This window comes from Nerophis ophidion, linkage group LG24 (assembly GCF_033978795.1).
Source record: "Nerophis ophidion isolate RoL-2023_Sa linkage group LG24, RoL_Noph_v1.0, whole genome shotgun sequence".
Taxonomy (NCBI): domain Eukaryota; kingdom Metazoa; phylum Chordata; class Actinopteri; order Syngnathiformes; family Syngnathidae; genus Nerophis; species Nerophis ophidion.
Genome location: NC_084634.1, coordinates 8,423,085 through 8,438,867, shown reverse-complemented (window position 1 = coordinate 8,438,867; position 15,783 = coordinate 8,423,085). Strand labels below are relative to the sequence as shown.

The 15,783-nt window shown below is 42.9% G+C and overlaps 2 protein-coding genes and 1 long non-coding RNA gene across 4 annotated transcripts in view; 1 reads left to right on the top strand and 2 right to left on the bottom strand.

The window, feature by feature from the left end:
- The window catches only part of LOC133542284 (kinesin light chain 1), a 242,844-nt gene that overhangs the window by 214,035 nt on the left and 13,026 nt on the right, over nucleotides 1-15,783 (bottom strand). The gene's annotated exons all lie outside the window — the stretch shown is intronic.
- The window catches only part of LOC133542290 (uncharacterized), a 19,568-nt gene continuing 12,629 nt past the window's right edge, over nucleotides 8,845-15,783 (bottom strand). The window contains exon 4 of the long non-coding RNA XR_009804116.1: nucleotides 8,845-8,950. This is a non-coding gene — a long non-coding RNA (uncharacterized LOC133542290). The remainder of the gene's footprint in view (nucleotides 8,951-15,783) is intronic.
- LOC133542285 (BAG family molecular chaperone regulator 5-like) overlaps nucleotides 14,766-15,783 on the top strand; it is a 27,877-nt gene continuing 26,859 nt past the window's right edge. Inside the window, exon 1 of one of the 2 annotated variants that reach the window (XM_061886270.1) lies at nucleotides 14,766-14,843. In XM_061886270.1, the coding sequence (XP_061742254.1) occupies nucleotides 14,818-14,843 (26 nt within the window). In that variant the 5' untranslated portion in view covers nucleotides 14,766-14,817. The remainder of the gene's footprint in view (nucleotides 14,844-15,783) is intronic. The other variant, XM_061886272.1, reaches the window with a different exon arrangement.

Sequence of the window (15,783 nt, the reverse complement as noted above, 5' to 3'; positions counted from 1 at the left end):
TATTGTCTTTCTAAAACAATGTTTGCTCTTCTTTCTTATATTTACTCATGATAAATGATTTAAATGTACTCTTCAGCATCTACATGCTGCCGCTAGGTGACGTCATACGCGAATACGGTATTAGCTTTCACTGTTATGCTGATGACACCCAACTCTACATGCCCCTAAAGCTGACCAACACGCCGGATTGTAGTCAGCTGGAGGCGTGTCTTAATTAAATCAAACAATGGATGTCCGCTAACTTTTTGCAACATAATGCCAAAAAAACGGAAATGCTGATTATCGGTCCTGCTAGACACCGAACTCTATTTAATAATACAACTTTAACATTTGACAACCAAATAATAAAACAAGGTGACTCTGTAAAAAATCTGGGTATTATCTTCGACCCAACTCTCTCCTTTGAGGCACACATTAAAAGCGTTACTAAAACGGCCTTCTTTCATCTCCGTAATATCGCTAAAATTCGCTCCATTTTGTCCACTTAAGATGCCGAGATCATTATCCAAGCGTTTGTTACGTCTCGTCTCGATTACTGTAACGTATTATTTTCGGGTCTCCCCATGTCTAGCATTAAAAGATTACAGTTGGTACAAAATGCGGCTGCTAGACTTTTGACAAGAACAAGAAAGTTTGATCACATTACGCCTGTACTGGCTCACCTGCACTGGCTTCCTGTGCACTTAAGATGTGACTTTAAGGTTTTACTACTTACGTATAAAATACTACACGGTCCTGCTCCATCCTATCTTGCCGATTGTATTGTACCGTATGTCCCGGCAAGAAATCTGCGTTCAAAAGACTCCGGCTTATTAGTGATTCCTAGAGCCCCAAAAAAGTCTGCGGGCTATAGAGCGTTTTCCGTTCGGGCTCCAGTACTCTGGCATACCCTCCCGGTAACAGTTCGAGATGCTACCTCAGTAGAAGCATTTAAGTCTCACCTTAAAACTCATCTGTATACTCTAGCCTTTAAATAGACCTCCTTTTTAGACCAGTTGATCTGCCGCTTCTTTTCTTTTTTCTCCTCTGTCCCCCCCTCCCTTGTGGAGCGGGTCCGGTCCGATGACCATGGATGAAGTACTGGCTGTCCAGAGTCGAGACCCAGGATGGACCGCTCGTCGGGACCCAGGATGGACCGCTCGCCTGTATCGGTTGGGGACATCTCTACGCTGCTGATCCGCCTACGCTTGAGATGGTTTCCTGTGGACGGGACTCTCGCGGCTGTGTTGGAGCCACTATGGATTGAACTTTCACAGTATCATGTTAGACCCGCTCGACATCCATTGCTTTCGGTCCCCTAGAGGGGGGGGGGTTGCCCACATCTGAGGTCCTCTCCAAGGTTTCTCATAGTCAGCATTGTCACTGGCGTCCCACTGGATGTGAATTCTCCCTGCCCACTGGGTGTGAGTTTTCCTTGCCCTTTTGTGGGTTCTTCCGAGGATGTTGTAGTCGTAATGATTTGTGCAGTCCTTTGAGACATTTGTGATTCGGGGCTATATAAATAAACATTGATTGATTGATTGATTGATTGATTAAAAAGCTTTTTAAACTGGTCTATGTTGGTGCTGTGTTTTATTTCATCCTTTAAACAGTTCCATATTTTAACCCCTGCTATTGTTAGACTCATTCGTTTCTGCGTTGTTCTACAATATTGGATCTTAAAAAGTAGTTCTCTTAAATTATAATTCCCTTCTCTCTGTAAAAATCTTCTCTGTAACCCTGTTGGAAGTGAATCTTTACTTGCTTTATAAATCATTTGGGCAGTCTTGAGTTGGATGAGATCTGGTAGTTTTAAATCAAATGTTTTTATAAATAATCCATTAGTGTGTTCTCGGGGTCCTGTGTTATGTATCAGTCTGATATCAACCACTCACGTCCATTCTACCAAGAGCATTTTATGTTTTATTTCTAAAGTGGTTTGTGTTGTGTTTTGTGCAGCCCTTTGAGACACTAGTGATTTAGGGCTATATAAATTAACATTGATTGATTATCTGACCCGGATATAGCATAAGAAAAGTCATACTACCGTATTTCCTTAGATTGCTGCCGGGGCGCTAATTAATTTAAAACCTCTTCTCACTCCTGCGCTTACCAAAGGCATGCGGTAAAAGTAAGCACGCTCTAATTGTTTTAAAACCTCTTCTCACTCCTGCGCTTACCAAAGGCATGCGGTAAAAGTAAGCACGCTCTAATTGTTTTAAAACCTCTTCTCACTCCGGCACTTACCAAAGGCATGCAGTAAAACTTTTGAGTGTGATGTAAGCTTGGACCTTAACGGGGAACATTATCACAATTTCAAAAGGGTTAAAAACAATAAAAATCAGTTCCCAGTGGCTTGTCGTATTTTTGTAAGTTTTTTTCAAAATTTTACCGGTCTACGGAAATTAGACTTTTTTATTTAAACGGGGATAGCAGGTCCATTCTATGTGTCATACTTGATCATTTCGCGATATTGCCATATTTTTGCTGAAAGGATTTAGTAGAGAACATCCACGATAAAGTTCTCAACTTTCGGTGCTATGAGAAAAGCCCTGCCTCTACCGGAAGTCGCAGACGATGACGTCACAAGTGTGGGGGCTCCTCACATATTCACATTGATTATAATGGCCTCGGTTCAAATCCAGGCTCGGGATCTTTCTGTGTGGAGTTTGCATGTTCTCCCCGTGAATGGGTGGGTTCCCTCCGGGTACTCCGGCTTCCTCCCACCTCCAAAGACATGCACCTGGGGATAGGTTGACTGGCAACACTAAATTGGCCCTAGTGTGTGAATGTGAGTGTGAATGTTGTCTGTCTATCTGTGTTGGCCCTGTGATGAGGTGGCGACTTGTCCAGGGTGTACCCCGCCTTCCGCCCGATTGTAGCTGAGATAGGCGCCAGCGCCCCCGAAAGGGAATAAGCGGTAGAAAATGGATGGATGGATGGGAGCCTCCAACAAAAAGTGCTATTCGGACCAAGAAAACGACAATTTCCCCATTAATTTGAGCGAGGATGAAAGATTCATGTTTGAAGATATTGATAGTGGGGCGGTATAGCTCGGTTGGTAGAGTGGCCGTGCCAGCAACTTGAGGGTTGCAGGTTCGATTCCCGCTTCTGCCATCCTAGTCACAGCCGTTGTGTCCTTGGGCAAGACACTTTACCCACCTGCTCTCAGTGGCACCCACACTGGTTTAAATGTAACTTAGATATTGGGTTTCACTATGTAAAGCGCTTTGAGTCACTAGAGAAAAGCGCTATATAATTCAATTCAATTCATAGCGACGGACTAGAAAAAAAAAAAAACGTGATTGCATTGGGACGGATTCTGATGTTTTTAAACACATTTACTAGGATAATTCTGGGAAATCCCTTATCTTTCTATTGTGTTGCTAGTGTTTTAGTGAGTTTAACAGTACCTGATAGTCGGAGGAGTACGTCCACGGGTGTCTTGACGCCAGTGTCTCAGGGGAGTCGACGGCAGCTTTATGGACGGCACAAGCTCAGCTTTTCTCCGGTAGGAAGCGACTTTTTAACCACAATTTTCTCACCGAAACCTGCTGGTTGACATTTGGTCGTGATCCATGTCCGCTGTGATCCATAGTAAAGTTTCACCTCCAGGAATTTTAAACAAGGAATCACCGTGTGTTTGTGTGGCTAAAGGCTAAAGCTTCCCAACTCCATCTTTCTACTGTGACTTCTTCAATATTAATTGAACAAATTGCAAAAGATTCAGCAACACAGATGTCCAAAATACTGTGTAATTATGCGATTAAAGCAAGCGACTTTTAGCTGTGTGTGTGTGCAGCGCTCATATTTCCTAAAAACCCGTGACGTCTTGCGAACACGTCATCATTACACGACGTTTTCAAGACGAAACTCCGGGAAATTTAAAACTGCAATTTAGTAAACTAAAAAGGCCGTATTGGCATGTGTTGCAATGTTAATATTTCATCATTGATATATAAACTATCAGACTGCGTGGTGGCTAGTAGTGGCTTTCAGTAGGCCTTTAAATCCTACTGAATGGCTCTTAATCTTTTTCCCTTTATGCGATTTGAAATTATCGGTATTGAAATCAGCCTCCTCCGTTTTGAAAATGATGGCAGGGGAAGTGTCACTCGTGACGTCAGGCGGTAATACTAAGCATGTGTTAATTATTTTGCGAAGCGAGTTTGACCCGGCAGTAATTCAAGCGAGGCGCATACTATATGCCCTGCGGCAATTCAAGGAAATACGGTAAATTGCATTAAAAAAAAAATGTTGAGCATTATTATGAAGGGTGGGACCTTGGCAAATTAAGGCCGCCATATGCGGCCCGTTAAACTTCTCAATCTGGCCCGTCAGACATTCCCCAAAAAATTTTTTTAGATCTTTAAAGGCCTACTGAAACCCACTACTACCCACCACGCATTCTGATAGTTTATATATCAATGATGAAATATTAACATTGCAACACACGCCAATACGGCCTTTTTAGTTTACTAAATTGCAATCGGTATGATGACGCTTGCGCGTGACGTCTCGGATTGTAGCGGACAATTTTTTTCAGCCCGATCCAAGCTATAAGTAGTCTGCTTTAATCAAATAATTCCACAGTATTCTGGACATCCGTGTTGCTGAATCTTTTGCAATTTGTTCAATTAATAATGGAGACGTCAAAGAAGAAAGATGTAGGTGGGAAGTGGTGTATTGCAGTTGCCTTTAGCAACACAAACACAGCCGGTGTTTCCTTGTTTACATTCCCAAAGGTAAATAAATAAATAAATGGGTTGTACTTGTATAGCGCTTTTCTACCTTCAAGGTACTCAAAGCGCTTTGACACTACTTCCACATTTACCCATTCACACACTGATGGAGGGAGCTGCCATGCAAGGCGCCAACCAGCACCCATCAGGAGCAAGGGTGAAGTGTCTTGCTCAGGACACAACGGACGTGACGAGGTTAGTACTAGGTGGGATTTGAACCAGGGACCCTCGGGTTGCGCACGGCCGCTCTCCCACTGCACCACGCCGTGAAGCTTTACTATGGAACAGAGCGGTCAAGCGAACATGGTCCCCTACCACATGTCAACCGGCAGGTTTCGGTGAGAAAATTGTGGTAGCAAGTCGGCTCTTACCGTAGACATGAGCGGAGCTTGCGTCGTTCCTCGTGTAAAAAGAGGCAGCTGCGACTCTCTCGCCTCCTCCTTGGCTTCCCTCAGAGACACTGGCGGTCACCACACCCCTCCGACTTTCAGGTACGACCATATAATCTCACTAAAACACCAGTAACACAATAAGCAGATAAGGGATTTTCCAGAATTATCCTAGTAAATGTGTCTAATAACATCTGAATCGCTCCCACTTTTTTTTTCTTCTAGTCCTTCACTCCCACTATCCTCATCCACGAATCTTTCATCCTCGCTCAAATTAATGGGGAAATCGTCGCTTTCTCGGTCCGAATCGCTCTCGCTGCTGGTGGCCATGATTATAAACAATGTGAGGATGTGAGGAGCTCCACAACCTGTGACATCAAGCCCACATCTTCTGCTACTTCCGGTTGAGGCAAGGCTTTTTTTATTAGCGACCAAAAGTTGCGAACTTTATCGTCGATATTCTCTATTAAATCCTTTCAGCAAAAATATGGCAATATCGCGAAATGATCAAGTATAACACATAGAATGGACCTGCTATCCCCGTTTAAATAAGAACATCTCATTTCAGTAGGCCTTTAAGATGGAAAGTGTAGTTGCCATTATTATTGCAGTGATGTTTTCTAATGAACAGAAGTCTTGAACTATACTAAGTATTTCAATGGTTGGAATCTGCACTTATGAATGATATACCAGTTACTATGGTAATCCAATTAGTTACTATGGTCATCTCATTAGTTACTATGGTAATCACAGCAGCTCAGATGAGGCACCAAGCAGTGTGGGCGGGAAGCGTTTCCACGGACGCGTTAGGAGATCTTCACAACAAAGTTCTAAAGCGCAATTATGTATCAGATTGTAAGTCATATTTCACTATTTGTTGCGTTTCGCTTGATTGTAAAATGTCGATCGAAAGGGGGCGTGACATTCATATTTTGTCAATATTCAGTGTTTTATCGGTCACAGAAAAATTTAAAAATTCCATTACGTTTTTTGCATTCAATCAGACATTATCAGACTGTATAATGCATATGTTCCTTCTTGACTGCACTTAAATGTAGAATATATTTATATTATTCATATATTATATATATACTATATGTCATATATTATTTATTATTATTATTGTTTATTGTGAGCGAACTGTAGTGCTGAATTTCCCCCAGGGATCAATAAAGTACATTCTATTCTATTATTGTGAAGTTTTGTATTAGTGTTCCTATAAATAGATATACCGGCCCTCCAGACACATTTTTTTCTCTAAATTTGGCCTAACCCATACTTGCCAACCTTAAGACCTCCAAATTAAGGAGATAGGGTGTGGGGGGGGTGTATTGTAGTCCTGGAAGAGTTAGTGCTGCAAGGGGTCCTGGGTGTTTATGTTGTGTTACACTGCGGATTTTCTCCCGTAACGTGTTTGTCATTCTTGTTTGGTCTGGGTTAACAGTGTGGCGTATATTTGTAATAGTGTTTAAGTTGATTATACGGCCACCCTCAGTGTGACCTATATGGCTGTTGACCAAGTATGCCTTGAATAAACTTTTGTGTGTGTAAAAGACGCATATATTATGTTGCTGTGGAGGAAAAAGCGTACATGACGACAGGTTGTAGAGCAGGGGTCGGAAACCTTTTTGGCTGAGAGAGCCGAAAAGCCAAATATTTTAAAATGTATTTCCGTAACAGCCATATAATATTTCTTTTAACATTGAACACAACTAAACGTGTGCATTTTTAGGTAAGACCAACATTTCTAGAGTATAATAAGTCTCTTATTCTTTGTAATAACATTGTTATTCTGAAGTTAATTGTGGAGGGGGCGTGGCCTGCAGGCCTGCAGCGACAGGTGCATAGATGGCCCACCTGGGCCTTGTAATCTAATCACCTGTCGCTCTGTTATAAGCAGCAGCCAGGAGGAGAGACGGGGTTGTGGCTGGAAATAATATTGCTGGAAAACAACAGAGACTTATTGAAAAATAAGACAATATTGCAACCCTGAAAAAGGCTCTCATGTCGGTGCTTGGGGGTCTGAAGAACCCCCAAGAGGGCAAGCCCCACACTAACCAATAATAAATAAATAACTTCTTACCATTAACGCAACTTCTTGAACGGATGGATGGATTAAAAATGCATGAGGATGTTTTATATTTTGAACATTATTTTTAACACTGATTACAAGTGAAATTATTCATTACTTATCGTTTTAAGCAACATCAGCTCAGATTTATCCGAGAGCCAGATGCAGTCATCAAAAGAGCCACATCTGGCTCCCAAGCCATAGGTTCCCTACCCCTGTTGTAGAGGATGCTGGCTTTAATGCACGCCCCCAATATTGTTGTCCGGATGGAAATCGGGAGAACCAGGAAGATTTTCGGGAGGGGCACCGAAATTCGGGAGTTTCCCGGAAAAATCGGGAGGGTTGGCAAGTATGCCCTAACCAAGTGGAAGAGTTCAAGTACCTAGGAGTCTTGCTCACGAGTGAGGGAAGAGTGGATCGTGAGATCGACAGGCGGATCGGTGCAGCATCTTCGGTAATGCGGACGCTGTATCGATCCGTTGTGGTGAAGAAGGAGCTGAGCCGGAAGGCAAAGCTCTCAATTTTACCGGTCGATCTGCGTTTCCTATCCTCACCTATGGTCATGAGCGTTGGGTCATGACCGAAAGAATAAGATAACGGGTACAAGCGGCCGAAATGAGTTTCCTCTCGCTTAGAGATAGGGTGAGAAGCTCTGTCATCCGGGAGGAACTCAAACTAAAGCCGCTGCTCCTCCACATTGAGAGGAGCCAGATGAGGTGAATTCCATCCATCCATTTTCTACCGCTTATTCCCTTTTGGGGTCGCGGGGGGCGCTGGCTCCTATCTCAGCTACAATCGGGCGGAAGGCGGCGTACACCCTGGACAAGTCGGCCCCTCATCGCAAGGCCAACACAGATAGACAGACAACATTCACACACTAGGGCCAATTTAGTGTTGCCAATCAACCTATCCCAGGTGCATGTCTTTGGAAGTGGGAGGAAGCCGGAGTACCCGGAGGGAACCCACGCATTCACGGGGAGAACATGCAAACTCCACACAGAAAGATCCCGAGCCTGGATTTGAACCCAGGACTGCAGGACCTTCGTATTGTGAGGCAGACGCACTAACCCCTCTGCCACCGTGAAGCCCTGAGGTGAATTGTGAAGTTAAGTATATTCATAAAGTGCTTTTCTCAAGTGACTCAAAGCGCTTTACATAGTGACACCCAATATCTAAGTTACATCTAAACCAGTGTGTGTGGCACTGGAAGCAGGGGGGGTTAAAGTGTCTTGCCCAAGGACACAACGGCAGTATCTAGGATGGCACAAGTGGGAATCGAACCTGCAACCCTCAAGTTGCTGGCACGGCCACTCTACCACCGAGGTAGTTCGGGCATCTGGTCAGGATGCCACCCGAATGCCTCCCTAGGGAGGTGTTTGCACGTCCTGCTGGCAGGAGACCAAGGGTAAGACCCAGGACACGTTGGGAAGACTATCTCTCCCGGCTGACCTGGGAACGCCTCGGGATCCCCCGGGAGGAGCTGGACGAGGTGGCTTGGGGAGATTGGAAGTCTGGGCTTCTCTGCTTAGGCTGCTGCCCCCGCTACCCGACCTCGGATAAGGGGAAGAAAATGGATGAATGTTGGAGCCAAGTGGATGGTGTACCTAATAAAGTGTCTGTGGAGGGGTATTTACATAAGAACAGACGCTGGACAGCTGAGTGGTTATGTTTGAGATCTGTTGTGTTTATTGGCGACGCTCCTCCACAGGTTGCCCAGGGTGACGCGGGCCATGAGGAAGGTGATGGCGAAGTTGCGGCGATACCACTCCCTGCAATGCAAAGTAAGGAAGCATTTGAATGCGTCGCCGCGATAATAACGATCACACATACACATCAACACCGTGTGTGTTCTTGGATTTCTACCCTTCTTGAGACCTCAACAAGGAAAAGTACCTTCCTTATGAACAAGTTAGGACCAAAATCATGGTCACAGTACGGAAAACCATGACATCTGATAGAGCTGTGTTTTTCAACCACTGTGCCGTGAGATACAGTCTGGTGTGCCGTGGGAGATTAGGTAATTTCACCTAGCTGGGTTAAAAGTATTTTTTGCAAACCAGTGGTTAAAATCCGCAAATAATGTGCCGTTGTTGAGTGTCTGTGCTATCTAGAGCTCGGACGAGTAACCGTGTAATACTCTTCCATATCAGTAGGTGTCAGCAGGTAGCCAATTGCTTTGTAGATGTTCTCTACGCTGCTGATCCGCTTGAGATGGTTTCCTGTGGACGGGACTCTCGCGGCTGTGTTGGAGCCACTATGGATTGAACTTTCACAGTATCATGTTAGACCCGCTCGACATCCATTGCTTTCGGTCCCCTAGAGGGGGGGGGTTGCCCACATCTGAGGTCCTCTCCAAGGTTTCTCATAGTCAGCATTGTCACTGGCGTCCCACTGGATGTGAATTCTCCCTGCCCACTGGGTGTGAGTTTTCCTTGCCCTTTTGTGGGTTCTTCCGAGGATGTTGTAGTCGTAATGATTTGTGCAGTCCTTTGAGACATTTGTGATTTGGGCCTATATAAATAAACATTGATTGATTGATTGATGTTGGGAACGACGACGACGGTTTGTCGTGATCCCAATATGCAGACGGCAGCGGGAGGCAGCGTTCAGGTAAAGCAAAAAAAAAAAAGGCACTGAACCTTAGAAACGAAAGTAAAAACTGAACTGGATGCAAAGTAAAAAAAAAAAAACAGAATGCTGGACGACAGCAAAAACTTACTTTGAAGCAGAGACGGCGTCCACAAAATACATTCGAAACATAACATGACAATTAACAATGTCCATACAAAGGATAGCGTCCACACAACTTAAATAGTCTTGATTGCTAAAACAAAGCGGGTGCGGGAAATAGCGCTAAAAGGAAGAAATTAAAATGCCAACAAAACCGGAAAAAGCCAATAAAATCGGAGCGCAGGACAAGAACTAAAATGGAAAACACCCAAAAATTCAAAATAAGTCACGGTGTGATGTGACAGGTCATAACAGTGGACCGACTTTGAGACAAAAGCTATTGTGGTGCATGGATGGTTATGGTTTGAATTCATATCCTACAATTGCGAGAACTACTTTTTACTGTCAATATCGACTGCTCAGTTTCATTTTTTTAATGTTTCCTGCTGGTGGTCTGCCTCCGGATGTTTTCAATAAAAAAAAAAAAGTGTGCCTTGGCTCAAAAAAGGTTGAAAAACACTGATATCGAATGTCTCGTTAACTACGACTGAAAAATAATCCATAACGGGGCCTAAGAAAGTTGTAAGTGCCAGCACTTGGATAAAAAAAGTAAACATTTTTTTCCATCTCTGGTTGGAAAGAAAGTAGGCCGATATCAATACCGATCACATGTATTTGCCATATGCTGAGTACTATCAACAGTGTAACAATATTCAAACTAGTTCCTTATTCTATTTTTAGTGCATACAATTGTATGGGCCAAACAAAGTCAATAGTACACAATAACTAAAAGCAAAAATTACCTATTCATCTAGTTCCAGTCCAAGGACTTTTCATCCGAGTTTATAAATTAACAACAAACATTTTGAGGAAATAGAACTTGATTGTATCGATCGAGTATGAATCAACGATTATAATGATTCATTTCCTGTCATTAATTGCTTACTTTGGGGGCGGTATAGCTCGGTTGGTAGAGTGGCCGCCGTGCCAGCAACTTGAGGGTTCCAGTTCCAATCCCAGTTTCCGCCATCCTAGTCACTGCTGTTGTATCCTTGAGCAAGACACTTAACCCACCTGCTCCCAGTGCCACCCACACTGGCTTAAATGTAACTTAGATATTGGGTTTCAGTATGTAAAAGCGCTTTGAGTCACTAGAGAAAAGCGCTATATAAATATACTTCATGTCATGTATGTATCTTAAATCTGAGATTATATAATTTAAATTGATTTTTTTTCCAAGTTCATGGAAGTCTTTCATTTTCTCCTATGATGTCTACAAAGGGTCCTAAAGAGGAGGTCTCAAGAAGGTGTGTGTCTTCATGTATTTTTACCCCTCTTGAGACATCAACAAGGAAAAGTAGCTTCCATATGAGGACCGGTGAACAAGTTAGGACCAAAAGCATGGTCCCGATATGGAAAACCATTGCATCTAATAGAGAATGTCTCTTTGGTACCTTAGTGGTGAAATCTATCGAATTGACGATGGTCCCAAAAAGGAGGGATTTTTCAAATTGACTGTGTCGGTTTTAAAAGTGCTCCCCCTCTGGTCAACATATGAAATAAGTGTGTGTAAAAATTTGAAGTGCTCCCCCTCTGGTCGACGTATGAAACAACAAATGTATGTAAGAAATTGAAATGCGCCCCCTTTGGCCAAAATTAATTAAAAAAAAAAAATATGTATATGGAGACATACTGTAATGACTTGAAGTAAATGATTAAAAAACAATTAGAAACAAAACATTAAAAACAACTAACTAAAAGCTTATCTTTTTTATATTTGCATAGTATTATTAATGTTGTAAATACACATTTTTATATATCTAGAAAAGGTGGTCCTAAAGAAGGTCAGAAATACAAAGATGTGTGTGAACTACTTACTTGTTATAGTTAGCGTGTCGCTCCTTGTTTATGTCCAAGAAGCGTTTGTAGAACACGGCCATTTCTTCGCTGCTCAGAGCGCGACGCCGTCCTGCAGGCGCATGAGAGTTTGAATCCCTTTCATATAAAAGCTCTTTCGTCTACTAGATGGGTAAACATCAGGGCTGGATGATTATGGTAACAAGGCCAATCATGACCGATATTAAAATCACGATTAATAGCACATTTTCATATTAATGAGTGCAAGGGCGTAGAATTGGGTAGGGACGCTAGGGACACGTCCCTACCAATATCCAGCCGCTACTGTGTAGTCACTATCAATACAAGCGCTGCCCGTAACGTTTAGTCAATGATTATGGCACAGAAAGGGTTAAATGTCGGTCTCTGCTAAATATCACTCCCTGATTGGTTGCCGCTTTCATGCTAACTTACGTGTGATTGGCTGTCCCCACTTTCACTCCTGCTTGTAAAAGCTAGCCTACATGCTAGTTGCTAGCGAGCGGACAAGAGGCAGTGCAACTCGGTGTAAGTTGTAAGTTCTAACTTGTAAGTAAGTGTAAGTTGTAAGTAAGTGTAAGTTGTCAACATGTTCGGCATTTGTTGGTCCTGGCACACGGTAGCTAGATGGATTTTAATATCAGTGCTGTGATTTACATTGTGTTTGTGTCTGTTTGCGTGCGTGTGTGCTGTAGGTTTTGAAGGATGTCAATGAAAAGAAAACTGGATATAAGAGACTTCTTTAAGAGTCAAACTGTAAGTTACTTCAAGGGTGTATAGAGGCTCAACAATATTGAATAATTCAACGATATATCACTCCAGTCACACCCCTTAGAGTGCTATAATGAGCATATACCATGGACTGGAGTGATATATTGCTTTTATAAAACGGTTACAAATAAAGGCATTATGAAATATGAATACTCAATCAATTTAATGTAGTTTTATTCAACCAGAAATACATATTATCCAATAAAATGGCCTCATTGTGGAAAAAAATAGTCCCACCTATCCAGACGTTAGCTCCAAATTAGCACTGCATCTCGTCTTTTCTAGGTGAAAGTCAATGCTCAGTCCCCTTTACCATTGTTAACCCTCCCCGGAGGTGAAAGTCAACCTTAAACACGTGAATTCAACTACTTCGTTTTTTAACATCGTAAAAACATCAGCTGTCTTTTACTATGGACTGCAACAGTCCGTTGTCATGGATACATGACAACAACTTCCATTCATACCAGGCATGCGTGCCTGAGGCGGAGTGATGGCCTACGCTGTGATAAGGCTTTAGAATATTTAAACCACGGTTAACAGCCAATCAGATCGCCGGATTTCACATTTCCGTTTTATTTTTGAAATTATTTTTTAGTTTCATGTATTTGTGTAGAAATGAGCAACGGTTTGAAAATACCAAAGTGGTGGAATGCCATCTCCGGGTTGGGGAGGAGACCCTGCCCCAAGTGGAGGAGTTCAAGTACCTAGGAGTCTTGTTCACGAGTGAGGGAAGAGTGGATCGTGAGATCGACAGGCGGATCGGTGCGGCGTCTTCAGTAATGCGGACGTTGTACCGATCCGTTGTGGTGAAGAAGGAGCTGAGCCGGAAGGCAAAGCTCTCAATTTACCGGTCGATCTACGTTCCCATCCTCACCTATGGTCATGAGCTTTGGGTCATGACCGAAAGGATAAGATCACGGGTACAAGCGGCCCAAATGAGTTTCCTCTCCCTTAGAGATAGGGTGAGAAGCTCTGCCATCCGGGAGGAACTCAAAGTAAAGCCGCTGCTCCTTCACATCGAGAGGAGCCAGATGAGGTGGTTCGGGCATCTGGTCAGGATGCCACCCGAACGCCTCCCTAGGGAGGTGTTTAGGGCACGTCCAACCGGTAGGAGGCCACGGGGAAGACCCAGGACACGTTGGGAAGACTACGTCTCCCGGCTGGCCTGGGAACGCCTCGGGATCCCCCGGGAAGAGCTAGACGAAGTGGCTGGGGAGAGGGAAGTCTGGGTTTCCCTGCTTAGGCTGTTGCCCCCGCGACCCGACCTCGGATAAGCGGAAGATGATGGATGGATGGATGGATGGATGGATGGATGGATGGAAATACAATAAACCCTCACTAGATGATCATGTGATTTTACAATGCTAAAATATAATTCATTAATATGAAGTAAAGTATTTAGTAAAAGCCTTTTTGCTCAGGCAGTAACTGTACCATCATCTCTATGGTCATTGTCCTTAATGTATCTGTCATGCATCAACATATTTTTGCCCAGCTGTTCATTTCTGTGACAGATCGGCAGAGGCATGTGTTTGGCTCTTTCAAATAGGACAAACATATTTACAGTACAAAAGCAGCAATAGAAAGAAGTAGTTGAAGGGAAAAATTGTGAGCGATTTAAACACAAGTTGGGGAAAAGATTATTACATTTCATTTATGTTTATTTACAATGTTGTATTGCATGAATGTATTTCTGTTGTTGTTGATGGACAGTAGGCTATGTTCATTGACAGTATGATGCACAGTTGCACTACAGCCCTACACTAAAGAGTAAAGATGAGAACTCTTCCAAGTTGTCTCCTTTGCTTTCATTTTAGTTGCTTTACCCCATAACCTCTGCATGACTTGAAATTATGATTGCTAATGTAAAAAAAAAAAAAAAAAAAAAAAGAGTACACTTTCAGAGTGCTGCCTTGGAGCACTATGGTGTCCCCACCAATCTCAAAATCAAACCTACTCCCTTGAATGAGTAATATTTAAACATTAGTATTGTATTAATTTAAAAAGGACAGATATACATTAGAAACAAGTAAAATACTGTAAATTCCGGACTATAAGCCTCTACTTTTTGCGGCTTATAGAACGGTGCGGCTAATTTATGCCCCCCCCCCCCCCCCCCCCCCCCCCCCCCCCAATTGTCATGGTTTGTGGTCTATAGTTTTCATCGAATCAAGTAGAAGACTCAAATGGTGTGTTATTGTTTGTGCTATGGCGCCACCTTTTGGACGAGTTCGCTCACTGTAGGTGCTAAGAGTTGAAAATGTACTTCCTAGTTTTGCCTCAAACCGAAACTAAAGCCGTCAGCAGCTTTTGTGCACGTATGGAGTCGTCGTCATTTCAACCGAGGTTTGTAAATTTTACAGCACAACTAAACCTGTTTATACTTATTCAACCGTCCCATGTGTGATGTCCGTAGGAATGTTTTCATGCATATTTGTACGTGCTATGGAAATGTTATCAAGCCCGGTTTGGTAGCATTAGCTCACGAGTGTCTGTGTTAGTATTATTGACCTATGACCAGAGGTGGGTAGAGTAGCCAGAAATTGAACTCAAGTAAGAAGAGTACTGTTACTTTAGAGATGATTCCCATCTTTCATGGAGACAAGAATATAAGTGGGTGTATTACCTGATTCTGATGACTTGCATTGATTGGAATCAGACAGTAGTGCTGATAACGTCCACGTTTTCAAATGGAGGAGAAAAAAAAGTTCCTCTTTTCTGTCTGATACCACATGAAAGTCGTTGGTTTTTGGCATTTATTTGTCCAGCTTCCATATTCGTTTTTATACACTTTACAAGAAATACATTGGCGGCAAACTCCGTAGCTTGCTAGCTTGTTTGCGCTGGCTTTCGGAGACTCTTATTTTGTTGGCGCAGGCGCGATGGAGCAGCACTTTTATTGTGAAGACAGGAAGTGTGCGATCAGTCTTAAAGGCTTTTGACAGGAAGTACGGTTGAAATAAAGTGTCTTTTTTCCTTTACACTTTTGATTGATTGATTGAAACTTTTATTAGTAGATTGCACAGTACAGTACATAATCCGTACAATTGACCACTAAATGGTAACACCCCAATAAGTTTTTCAACTTCTTTAAGTCAGGTCATGGGACCGCCTGGCTCTGTTTGATTGGTCCAACGTCACCAGTGACTGCATGTGATTTGGTTTATGACGCTCTGTCATAAACCAAAACAAACATTAACAGATCGATAAACAAAAGTAGCGAGTAGCGAGCCGAATGTAGATAAATGGAGCGGAGTAAAAGAAGCGTTTCTTCTCTATAAATATA